The sequence below is a fragment of the Hydra vulgaris genome, chromosome 05, assembly GCF_038396675.1.
Source record: "Hydra vulgaris chromosome 05, alternate assembly HydraT2T_AEP".
Classification (NCBI taxonomy): Eukaryota; Metazoa; Cnidaria; class Hydrozoa; order Anthoathecata; family Hydridae; genus Hydra; species Hydra vulgaris.
Window position 1 is genome coordinate 30,519,337 of NC_088924.1, and position 18,164 is coordinate 30,537,500.

An 18,164-nucleotide genomic window follows, 5' to 3' on the forward strand; every position below is an offset into this window, starting at 1 on the left:
ATCAAAGTGGTCACACACACTCTATGTTTTTGTGCATCTATTCTTTGAAGTTTAAAAAAATCTTTAAAGCTTAGTGCCAAATATGTAAACTATTCAAATATTCAAAAAATTTAACTAGAAACAATTTTTCTTTAAAAAAGTTATCATTTTAACTACTTAGAGAAAAATGTTCTCATAGATAATTTATTGCTTGATTAAATTATTTTTTTATTTGTTTTTTTTTAAATAATATACTTTGTGACTATTATTGCGGCGATGTACCTAATTACTAAAATTAATAAAATTCATTACAATAAAAAAAAATAAAAAACAGAAAAAAAAACAACATATACCACTATCACCAATAAGCTACCACTAATCTATTGAAACGTTGTTTTATTACTTACATTAATATTAAAACACTTTTAAATTAAAAAAATCCAAAATTTTTAAATTATTCTTAAAATATTTTTTTATTATTTTTTAATTGATGTAATGATTATTATTCTTATATGGGAATATACAAAAAATGTATAAAGCAGTTATATTATCTTTTTTATTATTTAAATAAAGCAGTTATATTATCTTTTTTATTATTTAAATAAAGCAGTTATATTATCTTTTTTATTATTTAAATAAAGCGGTTATATTATCTTTTTTATTATTTAAATAAAGCAGTTATATTATCTTTTTTATTATTTAAATAAAGCAGTTATATTATCTTTTTTATTATTTAAATAAAGCAGTTATATTATCTTTTTTATTATTTAAATAAAGCAGTTATATTATCTTTTTTATTATTTAAATAAAGCGGTTATATTATCTTTTTTATTATTTAAATAAAGCGGTTATATTATAGCCTGTGTTATTCATTAAAATTTAAAAAACTTATCTGACTTGAATAATGCTATAAAATAGAAATGCATAAAGTACATTTTGGAAAATACTTAAAATATTTAAATACTTAAATAATTTTTAAAAAACCTTTTTGTTATTGTCAACATCGTCTTCTTTCATTGCTGAATTAAAATCCCCACTTTTTGAATTAACTTCAGAATCAGTTTCTTTATAACTGTTGTCCACCTAAAAATAATAATAAATATAACAAATATGTAAATAAATATAAATATATGTTTATATGTAAATATATAAAAACTATAAATATCAATTAAAAAAGTATAAATTCAAACAGAGCAATATGACAAACCTGATTAAGACTTTGTTCCACATTTTCCATCTGACCCATTGAATTTTTAATTCGATCATTAACATCAAAAGCACCAGGATATAAAAAATTAGTAACAACTCTACCAATTGTTTTGGTAAAACTTGAATCAATACATGCTTGCACATTAACAGTTTTATCCTTCCCAAGCAGTGTAAGTTTTACATTTAAATCAAAACATCTCATTGCTGCTTTTTCAAGACTTGTATCAAAACAAGCATAATGAATTTGAATAATATTTTTTGTAATAAACTCTCCAATTTGTTTTGCTGCTTCCAAACCAGCACTTATACCTTTTATAGCTGTATTATAAACACTTTCTAATTGATTAAATAATGACTTAGCTTTATTAAGTAAAGTTCTTGCAGCCAAGAAAAGCTTTTCAAAAGTTGTATATAATCTGTCACGAAACTATAAATGTAAAAAAAAAAAAAAAAAATTAAGCAATGAAAATTTAACATAATTTTTTAATTAAGTTTTAAACTAGATTTAGATCATTTGAGATGATCAACAAATAATACTTTAGACCACAAAATCTGATCAGATCATGATGAAATCTGATCAGATCATAATGAAATCTGATTGATCATGATGAAATCTGATTAGATCATAATAAAATCTGATCAGATCTAGTTAATGACCGGGGCTGGTATTTGACTGTGGCCAAGGCCGGTTCTACGGACGGTACTGCATAAATATTAGTGCATATTGACTTTTTTTATACATCATATCAAAATGCACCAATATTTATACAGTCTCAGCAATAAACCCAGCTTTGGACCAGGTCAAATACCAACCCTGGTCAATTACTAATCAGGTCATAACAAAATCTGATCAAACCATGATGAAATCTGAACAGATCATGATAAAATCTGAACAGATCATGATAAAATCTGAATAGATCATGATGAAATCTGAACAGATCATGATGAAATCTGAACAGATCATAATATTATATAAATACTTAGGTAACCAAAAGAATGACAAATATCCATTGAAATAAAAATTAATTTTTAATATAAACATGAACTAATCAATAAAAAGTCAAATTATTGAGATAAACATGAATTAATTAATAAGAAAAAACTTTATTATTGAGATTTAAATATTGATTTTGCATCAAAATAATGATGCAAAATCAATATTTAAACTTTTGCATTTACCTGCAAACTGTAGAACTTTTATAACAGTAATATTATAGTTACAGTAATAGTAAATCAGAAAACAACTTGTTTAAAACCTTTTTTAAGTGTTTTCATTAAAACAGATTTTAAAGGTACATTTAACTTGCTTCATTAAATCACATACATTAGTTCCAATATTCACAAGTGGCAATCTCTTCAAAATTCAAACTTTTAAATTTATCTGCAACTAACTAAGTGCTGAATTAGAACTAATGCTGAAATGTTGAAAAAAACATGTTGTGACAACATTGCACCACGATAAATTTTGTGCATTACCAAATGGATACAGTGTGTTACAAGTTTAGAGTTAAAACACTTTCCAACCATTTTAGAAACTGTTAGAGTGCAACCTTTTATTTAATTTTATAGCTTATAGCTTATAGCCTTTTATTTAATTTTATATATAATTAATAAATTTATAGCTTTGTACTTTTAATAATTGTTTGTATTTTAGGAACTAACAAATTATCATAAAAACATGCAACATGTTGGGTTTTTATATCATTAAATAAAACAGTGGAACCTTTAGAAATATCAACAATTTTTTTATTACTAAAGAATTTGTGCATATTTTTTCTTCTACTTGTAGAAAATGTTGATTTTTTTTTTTTTTTTTTACAACAGTGTTGTTTTGAATTCCTTTCATTACTTCTATGATGTGTAAAATAAAGGTTCTGTAATTATAGTAATTACTTATAATTACTAAATACCAGGATTATCACAATCCCCCTGCTACTGATATTATGTAATATAATACTACCTGCCCCATGTCCTACTACCTTGTAAATTCTATTTTGAGTTTTTGTAAGTGTATTTTGTGTTTGTGTTGTAAAACGTGAGATGTTGAATTCCATTAATAATTTTTAAATATAGTAAAAAATTTTGGTTTTGTGCTTGTTGAATCTAAAAATTTTGTGGCGATATTGGATAAAAAGACAGCAGTTAAAGAAAGAGAAAAATTAACAATTGAATGGAATTTTATTAATAATGGAAAAAAAAAAAGAACTTTAAATCATGTTAATTATCTCTGATGTTTGCTGTAAAAGACTATTATTCAATAATTTTCTGTTTAGATGCAACTTCAAAAAAATGGATGCAATATCAACCAGTGTTGATTTTTTTTTTTTAATTTATCATAAATAACACATTAATAACTCCTTTATATTTTAATTAACACATTTTTAATTTAATTTTAATTAAGTTAATTTTAAATAACCCATTTTTAAATTTAAATTAATACATTAATAACTCCAATTATTAGAAAGAAACACATTAATAACTCCTGTTTTATTGTGTTAATTAGGTAATAATAACATATAATAAATCTTGACTCTGAGATATCCCACTGCAAAAAGGTGGTAGCTCTCCTTTTTAAAAAGTATTTAATTCTGATAAAAGATACATCAAAAAATAAATCCAAAGAATGTCGATTACCAGTAAATTAGACAATAATTGTGATTATCCTGCCTGCCAAAATACAGTATCAGTACCATAAAATGTTCAATGTTTTGTATGCAAATCAAGGTTTCACATTGTTTGCCCATCTATTTCAAAAGAAGATAAAGTAGCTAGCAAAACCACAGTTTCAAATTTTCTTCTCCCTTTGACTAACCAACCTCGAAATAAGTGTAAATCAGAAGCATTGAGGCTAAACACTCTAGTTTTGATTTCTGTTACAGAAATCAAAACTGAGCTCAATCAAATTAAATAACTGTTAAAAAACGCTCAAGTGATACTATATCGGAAAATATTAATTTATGGTTCAACAAAGAAAGGTTAAATACAGTGAAAGCTCCAACATCAGATTCTCTCTTAGTTATAGGAAAGTATCTGATGAAAAACTGAACAAAGATAATAGGTATAATCGAAAATATAGTCATGATTAATAATATTTAATTGAAAAATTCATATCATAATAAATCAGGTGATCTTGTCCTAGTATGTAACTCTGAAGAATCTAAAGACCAAACTTAACTCTCTACAAGACACAAACAAACAAATAAAAATAAAGTCATATCAATTAAACATGCAAAAAATTATTACCAGTGGTTTATCTAAGGAATATAATGAAAATGAAATTGTTAATATGCTGCACTCACAAAACAGTTTTATCCAAGAATTTAGCAAGGTGAATAACATCAATGTTCATTTTAAAATAGAAACTATCAAACCGATAAAAAATAAACCATCAATGTTTCAAGTGTTTGCGAAAATAAGTGAAATATTACAAGAAGGTTTTCAATGTTATAAAAACAAAGTCACACTTGGACTAACTTCTTGCAGAATATACGACAAACTCAATGTAATGCGTTGTTTTAAATGTCAAAGCTTTGAACATTTTGCAAAGGAATACAAGTAACAAGAACCGAAATGTATTAAATGCTCTTCAATAGATAAAAAATGTGTTAACTGTGTTTTAAATGGACAAAAAGATAATGTTCACTGCGCATTTGATATTAAATGTCCTTCACTTGAGAGAAAAAAATACCCTGAAAGAAACACTTGAAATTAATCGTTTAAATGCCAAGTTCAAAAGGATAATAGAACCTACATAAATTATATATTATGCTCACTGTGGAATGTTCTCTCTCTTACTAATAAACTTCCAGATGTAATGGAGCATATACTTGACTGGAATCCAGACAGTTTTTATTACCGAAACATGACTTCTAAAAACAATAATACAACAGCAATGATAAAAAATTACGGATATGTTTTTTGGCACAAAATAAGAAAGAGATAAAGAACAAGGTGGTGGGGTAGGAATTATGTTAAAACAATCAATTAAGCACAAAAAACTACCAAATAAACAGTTGCATTCCTTTAAACATGTGTGTGTTAAAATTACAGTAGCCAAAAGATCACTAATTATAATTTGCATTTATAAACTATTATTTGTCTCTGACATAACATTTCTGGATGAATTCATGGATTTACTTGAAATGATAATATCAACAGGCTGAAATGCATTGGCTGAAAATTAGACAAAGAATATATTTCAAGGTACTTTTCCACAAATCTATTATTAAAATTATTATAATTAATTGCATAATGACATTGGAAGCACCAATGTCATTATGCAATTTAATTCACTACTCTATGTCAGAAAGAACACTAAAATGAACGGAAACAAAATGCAGCAATTGTTTTAGTAATTGAGCATTATCCCACTATGGTCCTAAACTCTGGAATATACTTCCAAATATCATCTGTGACGAAAAAAACACAACTATTTATAAGAAAAAACTAAAATCTTATTTAATGAATGAATGGTGAACTATTTCAGCAAAAAACTCTTGAATGTTAAATTAAAATCTCTTGAACATTAATATTAAAAATAATATTAAAAATTTTATAAAAATAAAAATACAATAATTTGTTGCACAGCTGACCAAGTGTTTTGCCAACTTTATCCACTATTCTGGCAAAATACAGTAGTTGTGGGTAAACATATGTATTTATTTATTTATAAATATTAGTTGTTTTTTTTAATTTGTGTATTGTGTATTGTGTTTGTATGTATATACATATATATATATATATATATATATATATATATATATATATATATATATATATATATATATATATATATATATATATATATAGACGGCATTCACCCACACGTCCTTAACAAATGTTCTTCATCTCTGAACGTGCCCAACATATTTATAAAATCTATTTGTAAAGGTCGAGTCCCAGCCGCGTGGCTGGAAGCTAACATAACACCGCTTCACAAGAAAGGATCTAATCTTGATGCATCAAACTACAGACCAATTTCCCTAACTTCTGCCTGCTGCAAAATCCTAGAGCGTATTGTAAAAGATTGTTTAACCGAGTATCTAAGTGCAAATAATCTTTTATCTCAAAATTAGCACGGGTTTGTTCCAAAAAAATCATGCATTACCAATTTATTGGAAACTGTCGATCAGATCTCACACTCAATGGCAAAAGGCTATAGTGTAGATGTTTTATATTTAGATTATGAAAAAGCGTTTGACACTCCTCATGATCTTATGCTCCACAAACTTTCTGGTTATGGTATCTCTAATATGCTTCTTAATTGGATAAATTCTTTTCTTTCTAAAAGAACACAACGAGTTGTCATGGGTTCCACCATTTCAGATTCGTTACCAGTCACCAGTGGTGTCCCTCAAGGATCTGTTCTAGGACCACTTCTATTCATCTTATACATTAATGACATAACAGACCTAGTTAGCAATCCAATGAAGTTATATGCTGATGACAGTAAAGTTATTTCCACAAATTCTACACCTGAGAGCCCAGCTCTGCTCCAGATGGATATAAATCACATTGCGTCTTGGACTCTAACCTGGCGCTTACGACTTAATTACAAAAAGTGCCTTATCTTACACTTTAACAAAAGCAAAAATCCTAACCACCAATACTATATCTTGACTCAGCAAGGGAAGCAGCTTCTTGATTTCTCATACAGTGAAAGAGATCTTGGGGTTTGCATTTCACACAACCTCAAATGGGATACACACATTGAAATAATATCATCAAAAGCTATCTCTGTTAACTATCTCGGTCAACTAAAGAAATCATTTATTTATAAAAATGCACAAGTTTGGAAGAGTCTCTACACATCGCTGGTCAGACCTCACCTTGAGTATGCTGCTCCTGTGTGGAATAATCTTTCTGCACACAATGTTGAAAAAATTGAAAAAGTCCAAAACCGTGCCACCAAAGCAATTCCATCTCTCAAAGCATTATCCAGTGAAGCCAGATTAGCACACCTTCATCTTACCTCACTAAATGAAAGACGCAATCGAGGTGATTTAATCTACAACTTCAAATTTATAAATAATTTAGAAAATATTTATTGGATTACCCCACAAATTGGCTATCCATCTGTGCGAATAACTAGAGGACACTCTCATCGTCAATACAAAGAGTTTTTTAACGCTTCTGACCTCAATAACAACATGCGTGCTATTTCAACTAGACTCAATTTCTTCCCTAACAGAGTAGTAAAACCGATGGAATTCACTCCCACAAACTGTGATTGACTCTCGTCATCTCAATGAATTTAAAAATCGTTTAGACAAACACTGTAGCCAACACTAGTATTAAAGTTAATGTACCGAATTGCTGCTACAGCTCATTGTCTACTGGCAATGAGCTAAAGGGTTGCTACCCCTTTCAAGCAACATTTTATTGTTTGCCGCAGCTTATCATTATTATTATTATTATTATATATATATAAATACAGTGAGAACAGAATTTTATCGTACAATTTAATTGCACAAAGTAATTTTTGCATTTTATTTTGCTAAAACTTGCTTTTATCTTGATTAATGAAAATAAGTGAATCAATTTTTTTAAAATTTATTTTGGCTATTTCTTATTTATAATTAATCGGTAAAAATATAAGAAAATGTTATACAGATACGCATGTATTTAACATACATATATGCTCGTAACAGTGTGTGCATTATAATTAAATGCAAAATACATTTGATTTTATAATAACATTTATTTTAAAATCTAATAAGTGAATAAATAATATACATAAATTTTTTCACATTTCAGGGATAAATCATATAAATTTGATATTGTATATATTACAGCTTATTTGTTATAAGTGTTAACTTATTTGTTTACACTTGTTTTGATTGGATACCATTTTTTATTTTTCTTAATAAAATAGAAAAATCCTCCGATAGCAGTTTAAACAGAAGGGTATAGCAGTGTTAGACTTTGACATTAACAGCTACTGACATTAACGATAACTGAATTTACTCCTGTTGTTAACTAAATAGAGACATTAATACAAGTTTATTTTATTGCCGGCGTTAAAAACTGACAATTTACTTTTAACCAGCCGATAGCTTATCGCAGGGTTTAACGGAGGGATGTGAATATGGCTGCTGATGCCAACCTCTAAAGATTAATCTGTTATTTTCCTAATTCCGAGGGCTGTATGTATATATATATATTTATTTACTTTTTATTTAATAGATTGGCCAATTTATGGAATAGCTTGCCAAGCAAGTTGGTTAAAGCACAATCAGTTAACTGTTTTAAAGCAGGTCTTGATTGCTGGATGAGCAGCAATCAAGCAAATTTGCTGTCATTGTGTGTTAATACCACACTTACTGACTCACACCAGTTACAGCAATTACTAATACTAATACTAATATACATACATATATATATATATGTGTGTGAGTGTGTGTGTGTGTGTGTGTATGGGCAATTCCATGGCAGAAAATGAAAAAGTAATCAAATTTTATTCTCTCTTTTGTCAACTTTTAAATGAATATTGATGAAATTTATTCAAAATATACCTTTAGTACTAAAAATAATTTATTTAAGTCATTTTTATGCCTCCAAAAGTTACGATTTTTCTCATTGTTGCATGATAAAAAAAGTATCATTGTAAAATGTTAAATGAATTTATTTGCATAGTCCAAATTAATTAGTGTGAAAATGGAGTTAATATATTCAATTTGTTGTTGGTCAGATTTTAGACTAAAAATTATATATATTTCAAAAAAATAACAAAAGAACTTTTGCAATTTTCATGTAACCTAAGTTAACAAAAACATGATAAAGTTTTGTTTTGTCTAAAATTTAGTTAAAAAAATTATATTTTTTAATAATATAAGCGAAAGAATATTAAATGTAAGGTTTTTACATTTAAAGTATTAAATAATGATGCTTAGTTAAAATACATTTAAATTTTGAATTTGTGTAACATACATAGTTAATACTACATGCATTTACCAAAGTTCTGGTGCTTTTTCATAAAGTTTTTGTTGCTTACAAAATGAACATTTACATTTCATCGCAACACCCAAGATTTTTATTAAAATAATTTGATTATACATTTTTTTTGGTCTTATATTTTTTTGGGCACATATATTTATTTAAGGCACAATTGAAGCCATATGTGACCTGCAAATATCAAAAATTATCAGAAATAAGTGAAAGATATCTCTAAATCCCACTACTTTTATGTCAGTAATGGCCAGATCAAAGCAGAAAAACCTCACCATAGTATGTTCTTACTTGGTTAATATTTTTGTTTTAGTAAAATAAATCATGTGTAAATGCAGTTAAGGGGAGTCGTCCATAAAGTATGTTAACCTATATTTGTCAATTTTTAACCCCTTCCCTCCTGTCAAAAACAATCACGTATACCTGCACCCCCTCTTCCTCCTAAACTGTGATAGCAGTTTTTGCTTAAAAAATGTTTTAAAAGATTTAAATGTAAATACTTTGCTGCATTTTAAAAATTCAACAAATGAAAATACAGCAATACACATTAACATAAAAAGTGTAAGTGAAATTTTCAACAAACTAAAACATCTTATTTGAATGAATTTGAATAAGTATTATTGACAACAACTTAATAATAATAATAAATAATAAACTTGTTGACAATAAATTGTCATACTAAAATACAGCAAAATACAGCTAACTCCCAGTGGTTCGAACTGGTACTTATTCAAATTTCCCGCTTATTCGAAGCAATTTTCATTCCCTGTGAATTTTCCTTAACAAACTCATGCAAATATCCAACATTTATTTAAACCTGCAGTTATTCAAAGTTTCTTTTATTCAAAGTAATTTTTTGATCCCCTTGACAAACCGTCAGTTAATCAGAGTTTTTCTTCGGCTCATGATACCATGGGACCGCATTTTGAAATATAACTCTATCGAATGTAATCAAAATATATGTATGTATATATAAGGAGCCCATCTGCAAGACAAGCTTCGAAAATTCATATAACAAGCATAAATAAACGCTTTTTTCTTTTTTTTTTTCTGAACTATACAGCCAATTTTATCATTAGTTTATATTAAAAAAAAAACAAAAAAAAAAAAACAAAAGCATTAGTTTTTTAATTTCAAATGAGAACAGCTACTTTGACTAAACTTTCAATACCATCTCATAAGTTTGGTCGCTATATAAATCCAAATAACACATTGCAAACTTAATATATGGAAGTCGCTTTAGATTCTGATATAGTTGGAACTTTAATTACCTCCACTAGTTGTCATTTCCGTTGTTTAATAGTAGGTTTGTTAAACAAATCAGCTTCATTTGCCAAACATTTTTGAGTCCTAATTGAATAAGCCTAAGTTTTGTTTCTTCACGCAAAACCTTTCTAGCTTGATTTTCACTCTTATTTTGTGTTTGCTTGTTTGTAAGTTCTATTAAAAGAAGTCATAATGCAACTTTTCATGAGATGCATGCTATTATTAAGAACATTTAGCTTTGAGTCTGAAACAGAAGCTTTGGGCATGCCAGCATGTAAAGCATTTAAAATTGATGTCTTTTAATGCTCACAAGCAGTTGTACAGCATGTTAAAGAAGGTCTTTGTTTTAATGAGCTCAAAGAAGTTTGTGAATTTGAAGTTTTATACTTTTGTATACTTAAAGCAATTTCTGGAATTGCGGAGATTGGTATAAACAGTGTTGGTAAGGCTTGTGTACTTGGCGCATAAACTTATCCAATAGCTAATTTTTCATTAGTTATTTTTTCCCAACACAATAAAAAAAAACCTGTTGCTTTGAAGTCAGAATGGACATTGTTCTGAAGAAGCTTTAGTCAATAAGCTGTTTGAGCAACTCAGGGTAGCTAGGTTTTGTAATATCATTGAAACTGTTTTGATTGAAATGTTTGCTCAGGACTCCGTACCATTTATTTTTCACTGTCCTGAATATGTCTAAATCAAGTGGCCGGTAGCTAAAAATAACAATACTCTCCTATTTTGATAAGTGAATTAGTTCCAGCATTACATTTGAAGCATAGCCATCTAGAAAAAAGACTTTGGAACCTTGAAGCATGCGGTAATTTAGAACAAATGTCTTTTCAAACCATCCAACAAAAGCAGGTCTTTCCATCCAGCAAGATTGCATGATACCATAAGTAGCACTGTTTGGCCTGTCCTGAAATAGAAACCTTTTGTACATCATTCTAAAAATGCAAATAACTAAATAGTAGTTTGTAAAATGCGGAGTTTTCCGGATTTTACAAACTACTATTTTTTCTGCACATCTGTTTTAAATGCTTTTTAAAATAAATACCCAAACTCATCATAGATATTATTAACTTTGGCCTTGGGATAAAACATGAACAGGCAAGAATGTCCCAAAAGCATCACAACAAATGAGTATAGTGACTGAGGCCTTTTCGTTTCTACTGCAAAGTTTCTTAGGTCTTTTGAACTTTTTTGACACACTACCTTAAATTTGCCTTAATCACATTGAAGAACAGATATATCGCAATTTAGAATATAAAATATGGAATGGCTTAATTGAGAATCCATGTATACTGTACATATCAAAAACTTGTGCGAACCTTGATTAGTAGTAGTTTAAGTAGGTCATTAAAATGCTATAAGTTTAGTATAAGCAGTTTATAAAAAAGGAGACAACTTGTAAAGATTGGGAACAAATTGACTTTAACATTTTAAAAATTGTGGTTTTTTTTATTAAAAAACAATTTATTGTAAAATATATTTATAAATAAACATAATTTTAATAAATACCATCAATCAATAGTGCCTGGCTAATTAGATATTGCACAGTATGACGGCATATTATTTGAAGTTCTTAGTGATAGCTTATCACAAAGATGTCTAATAAATGAATAATACCAGGCAAGTGTAACTTCGCTGCCATCAAAACATATTTGATTTGAATTAATCAAGTAGCTATTAACAACCCACTTTTCAACACATTTCAAGTCTAGTCAAGCTAAAATCAATACCACTCATCAAATATCAAAATTTTTATTAAAATGTTTTCAATGTTATCGCTCAACTTGGTTGGTTTGCCGTTTTTTAGTATTTTTGCCGTTACTTCTGTCAATGAAAGTTGATCTTTTCAAGCCAAGTGTTATAGCTGCTTTCCTCTCACTCATACTTTGTCCACAGCCTTCAAACCACGAGCCATCACATGAGCCATCTGTGCTTTCTAACATAAATTCATAGATGACATAGATATATTAACTTGCAAAAGAACTATTTCAGTACGTTGCAATATATATTATTTTATAATTAGTTCATATCAGTTTATAAATTTACCGATGTACTCGATGAGTCATCTGCCCTTCATCTTCTTGGATTAACTCTTACTTCTGGATAACTAGGATAACTCTTACTTCTGATCTTTCTTGGAAACCATATATCAAATCCATTGCAAAATTAACATCTGCTAAGGTTGCATCTCTTTATCAAGCTCGACACTTTCTTACTCCTGATTCTATTCTCTATCTCTATAAATCCCAAATCTGGCCTTGTATGGAATACTGTTGCCATATCTGTGGCGGATCTTCTAATGATGCCCTTTCTCTTTTAGACAAGGTGCAAAAACACATTGTAAACATAGTTGGACCTGCTCTTGCAGCCAACCTCCAACCATTATCACATCGTCGTAATGCTGCTTCTCTTTCTCTTTTCTATAAATACTATAATGGACACTGCTCTAAAGAGCTAGCGCCTCTTGTGACATCTACTAAAATTCATTCTCGTGTTACTTGTCATTCAATGAAGTCTCATTCTTTTTTTGTGACTGTTCCTAAGTACTCCAAAAACTCTTATTTGCCTAGTTTTTTTCCTCGAACATCAGTTCTTTGGAATTTGCTTCCTTCATCTTGCTTTCCTGATTCATATAATTTGAAATCCTTTAAGTCGTCTGTCAATTATTATCTTGCTTTATAAACTTCATCTGTTCTCCTCCAGTAATTTCTGACTATAATTAAAGGTTGCTTGCAGCCTTGTTGGAAGCAAAGATGTTTAAAAAAAGAAAAAAATGATAAATTTTATTTTAAAACAGGTTAATTTTGAAATTATAAACAAATTCTTTATTCAAATAAAATACCATAATGAGTATCCATTATTAAAATATCAAAATTTACTGGTAAATTTACAGGTAAAGTTACCATTAAACTTTACATTCACAACACTAGATCATATTACAAAGTCACATTTTTCACATATCAACATTTCACAACATTCCTGCTGATTGTCTCCTTCGTTGTTTATCTATGAATGACCGAAGTTAGAGTATTTCAAATTTGCACTAAATTTAAAAAAAAAGTGGACAATATTCAAAAATTAATAAATTTTTTTTGTCAATATAGTTAATCTGATGATTCTTAACCCTTTCTTTCCTGATTTATGAAATTAGAAAAAAAAAAAAAATTACAATGACATTTAATATTTTTTAAAAGTAATTGCGAATCGGCGCAATTATTTTTAAATGCACATGTTGCCATCTGGTAGGAAGTAGCAAAACTTAAGCATTACTTATAGATAAAACAAGGTTTGATTTTTGAATTTAAAGTTTGTGTTGCCAAATGGCAACATTGGGAAAGAAAGGTTTAATAATTAGGGGTGCACCGATGCCTACTTTTGGCAGATGCCGATGGGTACAGGCAGATGCCGATGCATCGGCCAATATATACATCTGAATGGAAACGCCACATTCCATTCATGTGATAATGAGAGCAACATTTTGAAATTGTTGCTGTTGAAGTTTATTTTCTATTTATTTTTATATTTTTCTCTTGATAATTAGAGCAATTACTTCAATTGAAAAGCTTGTTCTATAAATATTTACTCATTTCGTCATTCTGTTTGAATTAGAACAATTTTGTTTTTTATAAAGAATGAATAGAAGATTTTGTTGTTGTTACTTCTAATAATTGGCAAGTTTTTAGCAAATGTTTTTAAAAAATTAAATTATAAAACAATACTTATATTAAATGTTTATTTAGTTAACGCTTTTAATTTTATAATAAACTTTTTTATAATTTAATTTTAATATAAATGTAATGAAACATTGTAAAGGGTAACTATAAGAGTTTCAAAAAAACTTTAAATTTTCTCTTCCAATTCACATTTATTCAAATAGTTACAATTAAACTTTTATTTCTCTAAAAAAAGAACGAGTGAAACAAAAATAAAAAAAATTCTATACAACTGCTACTCATTTAAAGTTTAATTACGTGAAACTTTTCTTTCTCTTTTGTTCTACTCTTTTATAAAAGAAGTGCCCGATGAAATAAAAACTTTTCTTTCTTAACATAGAATTAAACTTGGAGATTAAATTTAACATAGAATTAAACTTGGAGATAAAATTAAATTAGAAGAAACAATGAGTAAAACAATGAGTCCAATTTGGGACTATTTTAATTTGGGTGGACTTTAATTATTTTGATATTGAAAACAATGAGTCCAAAGTCCAATTTTACAAGTCTAATTATTTTGATATTGATGAAAATAATTGTTCAAAAGCAATATGTAAATTTTGCAAAATGAAAATATCAAGAGGAGGAATATCTGGCAAAAAAACGACAACATCCAATTTAAGAGGGCACATGAAAGCAAAATATATAAAAGTTTTCCAGAAAATAGAAGATCTAAAATGTTTCAAAAAAATTTACACACACAAAAAAAGAAGCTATGTTATTGCACTTACTTCATCCAGTAAAGATACTGATAATAGCAAAGAATCCGTTAGCAATAGTGTTACAGTTACTCTAGATCAAAAACATCAATTTAAGCTTGAGGAAACTATTAATAAGCATAGAAAATGGACTTCAAGTGAACAAAGAGCTCAAAAAATAACTATGCTTATCAAAGAAATGACATGTGTAGACATTCAACCATATTCTTTAGTTACAGATCAAGGATTTAATAAATTAATTATGCATCTTGAACCCAGGTATACTATACCCTCTAGAAAACGTATGAGTGAAACAGTTGTTCCTTTAATTTATGAAAAAATGAAAATACAAATTATGAATGATGTAGCAAAAGCAGATTTTTTGAGTTTCACCACACACAGATGGACTACACATCACAATGACCTAAGCTTTTATTCATTAACAGCACACTGGATTAACTCAGAGTTTAATTTTATAACAGCTGTGCTACAACTTAAAAAAATAACAGGCTTTCATACAGGTGTAAAGATATAAAAGTTTCTAAAAGAATCTTTAAATGAATAGAAAATCCCAACTAACAAAGTGTACTTTGTCCTCTCTGACAATGCTGCTAATATGAAATTAGCCATAAAAGAAGCTGGTTTAAAAAAAAATTCTCTAAGTTGTGTAATCCACACTCTTCAGCTTTGTATAACTGATAAGCTTTTCAAACAGTAAACAATTGTAAATGATCTTATAGCTAAGTCTAGAAAAAATTATCACACACTTTCATCATTCTTTGTCTTCCATGAACATGTTACATAAAATTCAACAACTGCTAAAGTTACCCAACATTCACTTACATAAGATGTAGTAAAAAGGTGGAACTCAACATTTTACATGCTAGAAAGGTTAGTTTAATAAAAAACCTCACCATCATCATTTTTTTGTTAGAAATAAAAAGTGTAATGTTAATCTTAATGAAAACCAATGGTTATTAGCGTCTCAGCTAATTTTAGTTTTGCATTTTGAAGCGGCTACACTAGAGATGAGTGAAAATAGGGTATCAGTGTCTCAAATTATTCCATTTATAGTTTCAATGGAAGCGTACCTAGCCTATGCTTCAGAAAATGCAGATGAAATAAAAACTGTAATAGAAGAGTTGAAAAAAGATTTTATCTCAAAATTTTCCAGCTATAAATATAACAAAATCTTGAACATGTCTACAGTTTTAGATCCAAGATTCAAACTTAGTTATGTCATATCAGATGAGGAGAAAGACACTATAAAATCAAGTATTCAAGAGCAATACAAATAAATACAATACAACACAACCTAAATAAAACTGATATTACAGATTGCCTTTTAACTACCGACAACTTAACTCAATCAGATAATGAAACAAACACTTCATCTGAATCAACCCAAGAACCTAGCTCTCCACTCAAAAAATTAAAAATGGCATAAAACATATACAATTTTCATCAAATTTTAAAAGCACCTCTTGACACTGAATTAACAAAATCAACGAAAGCAAAGATCTGTAAAAAACTTTCAACAGAGGCACAAATTTATTTAGAGAAAAACGAAAAAATATAAGTTAAAGTAACTTTTTTAAATAAGAACTTTGATAACTTTTTGTTCTTGTCTAATTTATAATAAATTATTGTAGATAAAACTAAATTCTAAATTATTATAAACTATTATATAAATTATAGTTATAGAAATAAAATAATATTCATTAATATTTAACAACTTTTAATAATAAAAATTTGTTCTTTACATTATAGTTTAGTTTTATATTTTTTATTTAGTTCTTTTTTTTTATTACTGATGAAACTTTTATCTATCACTACCTAATCTGCATCAAAAAGAATGTCCATATAAATGGTGGGGAAATTACAAAAATACATGTATAAAGAAACACTCTAGTAGCAATAATATTTTAGATTTCTCATACTTTGCCAAATAATATTTAGGAGCTCCGCCTTCTTCTGTGTTCAGCGAAAGATTGTTTAGTACTGGGGGAAATAGGAATCGACACGGTCCCGACTAACTGCAGAACATGGAGAACATCTAGCTTTTGTGCATGTGAATTTTTAAATTTTTTTGAGAAACGGAAACAAAAAAATAGATTCACCTTTTATGTAACATATTTTATTACTTTTCATCACATTATCAAAATTTATATTTATTTTTAATATAATGTAAGTTGCTCCATTATGTTTTAAATATGTTATACTTTATGTTTATATTTTTAAATATGCATTTTTTGATTTTAAACTTCTTTATAGAGTTTCAGATCCATAAGTTATATAATTAATGTACTAAATTATGAGAAAACACAAGAAAGTAGGGAGTTAAAAGCAGTTCAAAAATTTTTAGTGGTTGCATATATGCCTATATAATAACTTATTATTAATAAGTTAGGCTTATACATTGCATTTATATTTATGGCGTAATTCTATGTTTAGATATAATATAGAAACACAGAAATAAAAATAAAATTTATAAAGTTTTTAAAACAATCGGCATCAGACGATGGTTATCAAGGTCGATGGCGATGCATCGGCTAAATAGTTGATGTATCAGGAGGCCAATGCTGATGCACCCCTATTAATACTAAAAATAAATTTGATCATTTATTTTAATACTTTGCTTATTTTAGATATTATTAGTAGATATTACCCAGTATTTCGAATTGTTGTTTTGCTGAAGAATTATTTCAGCAGGTTGCAAATAAACATTATTACTTTTTTTATAGATTCATATTTATGAAGTAATAAAAAATATGATTCGAGAAAAAAAAGTTTATAAAACTTGAGTTTTGCATGCTTTATATTTTTCCTTAAATAACCGAAGTTACATGGTGACCAAATTTAGCCAATTTTACGGTATATAAATACAAAATATTTTTTTAAAACCTAAAAAAGTAAGTATAATTACTTCTCTATTTTATTTAAATTAAAAATAAAACTTTAAAATAATTTTTTTGATAATAAATTGTTAAATTTTTTAAAACTTGACTGTTGTGATGTAAAAATAGAATAAAATCACATACTATTTGCTTTGCTTTTATTATTATAACCTTGACTTTTATTCCAATTAAACGTTTTTGACAGGATAAATCTAACATTAAAAAAAAAATTGATATAATTTTTATGCTACAGATAAATTTACAAACTTACAAAAATGTGCTCATCATGAATAGTAATAAATATTTATCAAAAAGGTTTTTTAGTACATGAAGCCTAAAAATTACAAAAAATGGAACATAATTTTTACCAAAAAATCCTTTGCAACCAGCATCAAGCTCTTTTTCATAATCTTTTAATGATTGCGCACTTAATGTCATACTTGACTTTA

At 27.6% G+C, this 18,164-nt stretch overlaps 1 protein-coding gene across 2 annotated transcripts in view; it reads right to left on the reverse strand.

Annotated features, from left to right (window-relative positions):
• LOC136071952 (uncharacterized) overlaps window positions 1-18,164 on the reverse strand; it is a 96,812-nt gene that overhangs the window by 14,804 nt on the left and 63,844 nt on the right. For both annotated transcript variants that reach the window (XM_065797898.1, XM_065797899.1), the window contains 4 exons: window positions 18,084-18,164; window positions 17,860-17,927; window positions 1,187-1,615; window positions 964-1,062 (listed from right to left, as the gene is read on the reverse strand). The exon at window positions 18,084-18,164 is cut by the window's right edge and continues 60 nt beyond it. In XM_065797898.1, coding sequence (XP_065653970.1) covers window positions 964-1,062; window positions 1,187-1,615; window positions 17,860-17,927; window positions 18,084-18,164 — 677 coding nt within the window. The remainder of the gene's footprint in view (window positions 1-963; window positions 1,063-1,186; window positions 1,616-17,859; window positions 17,928-18,083) is intronic.